This window comes from Penaeus monodon, chromosome 41 (genome assembly GCF_015228065.2).
Source record: "Penaeus monodon isolate SGIC_2016 chromosome 41, NSTDA_Pmon_1, whole genome shotgun sequence".
Taxonomy (NCBI): Eukaryota; Metazoa; Arthropoda; class Malacostraca; order Decapoda; family Penaeidae; genus Penaeus; species Penaeus monodon.
Window position 1 is genome coordinate 7,958,361 of NC_051426.1, and position 7,500 is coordinate 7,965,860.

A 7,500-nucleotide genomic window follows, 5' to 3' on the forward strand; every position below is an offset into this window, starting at 1 on the left:
TTGTTTGGTTTTCTCTCTCCTTCTTTTTGTGCTTTTCTCTCTCCTTCATTCCTTGGTGTTCTATCTCCTTCATTCTTTGGGTTTCTCCGTTTTCTCGCCGTTGTTTCTTCTTCCTCTTTCCCCTCATTCGCTTCCTCTCCGTATCCTTCTCTCTCTCGACCCTTTCTCCTTCCTTTATCGGTTCCTTTTTTAATTCCCATTCTCACGCCATCTCCTGCTCCTATTTCTTCTTCTCTCTCTCTCTCTTCTAAATCTTTATCTTTTCTCCTTCTCTCCCCCTGTTTCGTTTTTTCAGTTTTCTCTTTTTGGATATTTTTCTGTAGTTTCCTCTTCATCTTTCTCTTTGCTTCTCTTCTGTTCCTTTCTTCCTCTTCTCTTTCTTCATCGTCTCCTTCGTCTTCTTTATTCTCATCTTCTTCTTCCTTTTCTTCTACTTTCTCTTCTTCCTCTACTTTCGCTTTATTTTCCTTTTCCCTTTTCTTCTTTCTTTGTTTATCTTCTTTTTCTTCCTCTTCCTTGGCGTTTTTGTCTTCTCTTATTTGCTTGGTTCTTTCTCTCTCTCTCTTTTCTCTTTCTGTCCTTTTGCATATTCTCTGATTATTCTCAGTTGCCCCATCCACCACTTTTTTTTTCTTATTTTCCTTTCCTTTCTTTCCCTCTTCCCTTTTCGCTTTTCCTCCTTCTCTTCTCCTTTCTTCTGCTTCATTTATATTTTCTTTTCTCTTCGCCCCTTTCTTCGCTTTGTTTCTCACCCTTTTCTCTACTTCTTTATTCTTCCGTTTTCCTTGTCCATCGTTATCGTCTTCTTCTTCCACTTCTGCTGCTTCTTCTTCTGTGTCTTCTTCATCTTCCTCTTCTTCCTCTTTCTCTTCTTCTTCTTCTTCCTCCTCCTCTTCTTCCTCTTTATATTCATTTTCCTCTTCCTCTTTATCATCTTCTTTCAATCTTCTTTGCTTGCTTTTCTCTCTCTCTTTTTCTTCCTTTTCTTTTTCTGTCTTTTTGCCTATTCTGTCATTATTCCTAGTTGTCCCTTCCTCCTCTTTCTTTATTTTCTTTCCTTTTCCTTTCCTTTCCTCTTCATTTTTCACTTTTCCTCCTTGTCTTCTCCTTTCTTCTGTTCCATTTCTCTTTTCCTTTCTCTTCGTCTCTTTCTTTGCCTTTTTAGTCTCCTCTCTTTCCTGTATTTCGTAATCCTCTTCTTGTATTTCTTCTTCTTCTTCTTCGTCTTCCTCTATGTCTTCTTCATCTTTATCTTCTTCTTCTTCTTTTCTTTCTTCTTCTTCTTCTTCATTTCCCTCATTCTCTTCCTCTTCTCTCTCTTTCTTTCGTTTGATTTTTACGTTTTCTCGTTCTTCCCTTCCTTCTTTCCCTTCCTCTTCCTCTCTTTTCTCTTCTTGTTCCGTATCATTTTCCTTCTTCTCTTCTTCCTCTCGGTTTTTCCTCTCTTCTTCTTTCCTCCTTCTTTCTGGTCTTCGCTTTACTTCATCTTTATTCCCGTTTTTCCCTTGTCTCTTTTCTTCTCTTTTGCTCTTTCCCTTTCCATCTTTATCTGTTATGTCTTCTCGGCTCGTCTCTTCTTCTGCTTTTTGCTTTTCTTGTTTTCTCCCTTTTCCTTGATTGTTTTTTTCTTCTCGTTTCCCTTCTTCCTTCTTTGTTTTGTTTCTTTGTCTTTTCTCTTCTTCTTTATTTGGTTTTTCTTTTCGTTTCTCTTCTTCATTCGTTTTGTCTTGTTGTCTTTTTCTTTCTTCGTTGTTTGCTTTGTCTTCTCGTCTTTTCTCTTCTTGATTATTTGTTTTGCCTTGTTGTCTTTTCTCTTCTTCTTCCTTTGTTTTCTCTTCTCGTCTTTTCTCTTCTTCGGTATTTGTTATTTGTTGTCTTTTCTCTTCTTCTTCCTTTGTTTTGTCTTCTTGTTTTCTTGTTTTTTCTTTAGCAGCTTTATCTCTCCGCGTTTCCTTCGCTTCCTCCTGGTTTTTCATTTCTCTTTGTCTCGTCATTTTCTCTTTTCGTTTCTTCCTCTCTTCTGGTTTTCCTTTTCGCCTTACTATTCCTCTTCCGTTTTTTTCTTCTTTGTTATCTCCTTCACCGTCGTTATCAACTTTTTGTTCGTTATCGGTTCCTGCTTCTTCCTTTTCGTTGTCTTGGTTTACTCCTCCGGTTTTCTCTTCTTCCTTATCAATTTCGTTCGATTGTTCTTCGTCTTCGTTATCGGTTTTTCTTTCTCCGTTTTCGTCTTCGTGTTCGTTATCGGTTCCTTCTTCGTCTTCGTTATCGGTTCCTTCTTCTTCGTCTTCGTTATCGGTTCCTTCTTCTTCGTCATCGTTATCGGTTCCTTCTTCTTCGTCATCGTTATCGGTTCCTTCTTCTTCGCTGCCGCTATCATCCGTTTCCACTTCCTTATCACCAACTATCTCTCTTCCTTTATCGCTATCCGCAACTTCTTCGCTGACCTCGTGTTTGCCATCCACTCCAGCCATCATCATTATCTTACCTTCTCTTCTCTCTTTCTCTGAAAAGAAAAAAAAAGAGAAAACATATTAATGTTGGTATCAGTCATAACAAAATAAAATCATAAAAAAATAAAATAAAATAAACATCAAAAAAATAAAATCAGCATCACTAACGGCATGAACATGATCTCGATGGTGTTCACAATGGTATTCATAATAACGCTACCAGTTAATAGCGAGACAAAGATAATTTTCAGTAATAGTGGCGCTGGTATTAACGATTCCAACCGAAATCTGTTTTTTTTTTTTTTTTTTTTTTTTTTTTTTTTTTTTTTTTTTTTTTTTTTTTTTTTGCTTACCAAATATTTAACTTAAGAGGGACAAAGGCCTTTCAATAGGATGTTGTTTTATTATCATACTCATCGTTGTCTTTCACCATTGTTATTGTTGATATTATCGGTAATATATATTTTTTTTATCATTATCATTATTGCTAGTATTATTATCATTATTTCAATTTATATTATAGTCATTATTATCATTGCTACTGTTAATCAGTAATGTCGCTATTAATAGATTATGATTATCATTACTGTTATATATTTTATTATTATTATTATTATTATTATTATCATTCATTCACTATATATTTGTCATTTATTATTATTATTATTACTTTTTTTTTGGGGGGGGCGTAAGATAAAGCATTTTTCAGCTTAACTTTTTGCACTTAAATACAAAATTCTAACACATTTCCAGTTCTGCGTGTTCTAGTCTGCCTCACCCTTACTTAAGATGGTTGAACTTTTTTCTACACGTGTGTTTAAAGACCTGAAAGGTACACCTTCTTTGCGAGAAGGACACGCGCCGTTATAGGATATATCATAACCGCCATAATGCAAAAAAGGAAGTTACTGCTAAATATTAATGTGAATGATACTTAACACTGAATTTCCTAATGGAATGTCACCCGCCGTAGCAATGGGTTCAAATAATTTACCTCATACAGAGTTTTTCATTTAATGTTTCTTTCTTGTAGTTGATAAAAAAAAAAAAAAAAAAAATCAGCTTTTTAAGAAACGCAATAATTACTTTTAAGTTTACACGTATATGACTAGTGTTTGGTGCTTGCAAATGAAAGTGACTTATTTTCCCTGCGTTTCACTTCGTTATTGGTGAGCAAACGACAACAACTTTTGTTCAGTGTAAAGAAATTTAATTCCTCCATATCAAAAAAAAAAAAAATTCCCTCTAATCTCTAAACGTCCTTTCTCTTATCAAATTGATTAAAATTAATGTAATATCTCCCGTTATCGGTAGAATAAATCTTTTCTGTTAATTTTTTTTTTTTTTTTTAATCTCCCGTTTCCGTTATCATTACCCTCTTTTAGTCCGGTATTCCCTGCCCGATAGCGTTTTTGGATTTTTCAATGTAAAATACCAATAGTGGGCAGGGTAGCTTCGGGTTAACATATATTGATGACTCATTCCAATTTATACTCATGAAGATCATTTAGCTCACACACACACACACACACACACACACACACACACACACACACACACACACACACACACACACACACACACACACACACACACTATGGCATATACATAAGCTGTACCAATAGACTATGTGGCTGTTTACCACGTGGCTCCAAGTCCAATTTAGAACCAATGACTCAACGAGGGCATAGATGACGATGTTATCTGACCTCACCTGACCCGACAGTTCATGCTCAGCACCCGACGTGGTAAGGTCGACCTAGCCCTCCCCCTCCGGGCAGGTTGACCCGACAAGTGACCCCGCTTTACCCATAGACATCGTCTCGTGTGTTCCTCTACTGTGTTGAACTCCATTAATAAAGAGTCACGCCGTTAAACCAGTATCACTACCCCTGCAAACCATTATAAAAGGGTTCTTTACCCGTTATATCTGGTGTCAGGGTGGTCGCTGCATCCTTTCAGCTTGCAGCACGAACGCAAAACCTCCAAAGAAAAGAAAACGCTCAACTGCTTTCCAAGACGTCTAAAACCACGTAAGTACACGTTTGGGCCCCCTTCTATTATTTCTTTTCCCTTCTTCTTCTCCCATAAATGTGTTAAGCCGTTGGTTTTTTTGGGTAAAAATGCTAAGTGACAGCAAATGGCACATTCTCACACTATTCTCCTGACCTCAGATTGCATTACTGTGTGATCGTGGTATGTGGTCAACAAACATAAATATTGTTCGTTAGTTAAGTAATTTATTTATTTTCTCTCATTATTAGAGATTTATGTTGTTTCAACTGCAATGAATTTAATGCGTTTGTTATTTTATCTTATCACGAATAGCAAATGTGACGAGCGCCCATCACAGATACACAGAAAAGAGCAGGTTATTTATAGATTTTCCTGGTTCGGTTCGCTTCAATGTTTGGCATTTTGGTTATAGGGTCCCCCTGTCGATGAAGTCTAACATGCATAGCTAGACATGGCTACCTCCGCAATTCAGATTTTCTGATTTTCTGATTTGCTTGTTAAAAAGCTTGCAAATATTTTTTTCATGTCACCATTCATTAATGTGTACATTCTGTTGCATATCATTAAATGTTGAATTCAATGTGGTAGTTGAAATAATTTTTAGCTAGCATTGCTAATTTACCTCAGTTTTGTTATAGTGAACGTTAATATTTGTGTTTGTGATTCATTCTCTGTGTGAGCTCATTCCCACTTTCACTCTCATTCACGCTCGCGCTTGCTCACACACACACCCACATGCACACACACTTACTCACTCACTCATCCATGCAGAACAAGAGGCTTTTCATTAATAGGGTTTGTTGCTGTCGTATTGCCGGTGTAAAGATCTAAGACGTATCTCTTTTGCCCACAATTTTGTCAGTCATGACGAGTGACTCCAACATGATTTTACATTTATTTCTTCTCTGTGTGACAACAATTGTTTCAAGTAAATCCTTGTGGATTGCCGTTGTCATTTCCCTTATCTATTCTCATATCTATCAGAGACGGTTGGTAGTTCAAGCCACTGACATCTCCGTCTCCTATTTTCTTCTTTATCTTTGTGAAAATTAAGACATAAAATTAAAAAAAAAGATGAAAATAAATTAAAAACCAACATTAAAAACTGTAAACTTAAATAAATAACCGGCTAGTGGTACTTAACACACCCTCTTCTCTGTTGCCTTTCTTTTACTCTTACTTTCTAGCCCTTAAGTGTATGATCTGGTTCCCCGACTATATATTGCAGTCAGACTGACCATAACCAACACGGCACCAAAGGAGGATCCTGCTGCAGAACCAGTCACCTTAGAATGCTGTGGGAAGGACGTCACTGGAATATTGCCATAGGCCTGTGAACCAGGATGTTTGTCAGAGCAGGTGTTAAGCCGTCCCATGATGTGCCGAGACACCCGTAGATCCAGCGAAAAACCAGGACCTCGCTGCTGTGGATGGGCGACGCTTGCCTGGACGACCACAGATCCGGTCAACTCCAGGAGCTCGTCAGCGCAGGTATCAGCCGCCCTAAGATGCCGCCCCCTGCCCGACGCCCGTAGATCCAGACGAAGATTACGAGGACGTAAAGACGAGCATGCCGCCGAGAAGGACCTGGACGAGATCTGTGAGGACTTGTGGACGAGGACGCCGCCGAGTTAGGCCTGGACGAGGACTACAAGGAAGTCTAGATGAATCCGAAGTCAAGGAGGACCTGTGCGAGACTTTCGTGTGGACATTGAGGACAGACAGATTACACAGAGGACCAGGAAGAAGAGGAAGACAGGGACGAGCAGCCACAAAGATGCACCAGAACAACGCACGTGAGAACGAGATGACCAGCCAACTTAAGTCACCCTTGAAGCAAATCTAAGGCGCCTCGAGGGCGAGACGCAAGTTCCAATAGACCAAGCTGTTCCAATAGACTATGTGGCTGTTTACCACGTGGCTCCAAGTCCAATTTGGAACCAATGACTCAGCGAGGGCATAGATGACGATGTTATCTGACCTCGCCTGACCCGACAGTTCGTGCTCAGCACCCGACGGGGTAAGGTCGACCTAGCCCTCTCCCTCCAGGCGGGTTGACCCAACACGTGACCCCACTTTACCCATAGACATTGTTTCGTGTGTTCCTTTACTGTGTTGAACTCTCAGTAATACGAAGTGAAGCCATCATACAACTATAACTACTCCTGCAAAGCCACTGTACCAGAGTACTCATAGACTTTTACACACAAACACACACACACACACACACACACACACACACACACACACACACACACACACACACACACACACACACACACACACACACACACACACACACACACACATACACACACACACACACATACACATACACACACACACGCACGCACACGCACATACTTATCTATTTATCATCACTACCTGCCTCTGGGCGATTTTAATTATGTTGTCAACCACCTACGGTGAAATTTCGACACCTATCCAGCCTTTTCCAAGAAGTCAGTCGACATCAGGATCATCGGCCTTCCTCCTAATATTCTCAAGATTATCGTAAACAGATTGCCGTTGCCGTTGCAAGGGCAGTCTGTTTACGATAATCAGCTGTGATTACTAAATCACACACACACACATTAATGACTAACAAAGAAAGGTAAAAAAAAGAAATATGTGTTGCAGTTCAGACGGATTTACCTTTGAGACTCTTAAGTTGGCGAAGCGAACTGCGAAGTGAACGCAGGGTTATGAGAACGCTATATATATATAGAGTTGTGACAACACTCTCCCCGTGAATTGAATCGCGGGAAGTTTGAATTCTCTCATTGGCATTGTAAATGGACCGTCCACGGGTTGTACATGAGTGAATATTCTCCGGTATTACCAGAATTTGGAATGCAAGTGATATCATAATATACTCTGGAGAGATGTTAAATACCAAGACCAAGTTACTGCTTCTGTACAAGGTATCATTGCTTCCACAATCACAAAACAACAGTAGGGAGAGAGAATTACAGCATAAAATAACCCCGAAAACTACCAATTCGCTCCATTCCTCTTCCAGCATCGTATC

At 39.2% G+C, this 7,500-nt stretch overlaps 1 protein-coding gene and 1 long non-coding RNA gene across 12 annotated transcripts in view; both read right to left on the reverse strand.

Moving 5' to 3' along the window:
- LOC119598594 (trichohyalin-like) overlaps positions 1-1,981 on the reverse strand; it is a 28,901-nt gene extending 26,920 nt beyond the window's left edge. For all 11 annotated transcript variants that reach the window (XM_037948260.1, XM_037948256.1, XM_037948259.1 and 8 more), the window contains exon 1: positions 1-1,981. This exon is cut by the window's left edge and continues 709 nt beyond it. In XM_037948260.1, the coding sequence (XP_037804188.1) occupies positions 1-1,976 (1,976 nt within the window). In that variant the 5' untranslated portion in view covers positions 1,977-1,981.
- A 270-nt stretch (positions 1,982-2,251) lies between these two features.
- Positions 2,252-7,500, reverse strand: part of LOC119598595 — a 6,588-nt gene continuing 1,339 nt past the window's right edge. Inside the window, exon 2 of the long non-coding RNA XR_005230980.1 lies at positions 2,252-2,506. This is a non-coding gene — a long non-coding RNA (uncharacterized LOC119598595). The remainder of the gene's footprint in view (positions 2,507-7,500) is intronic.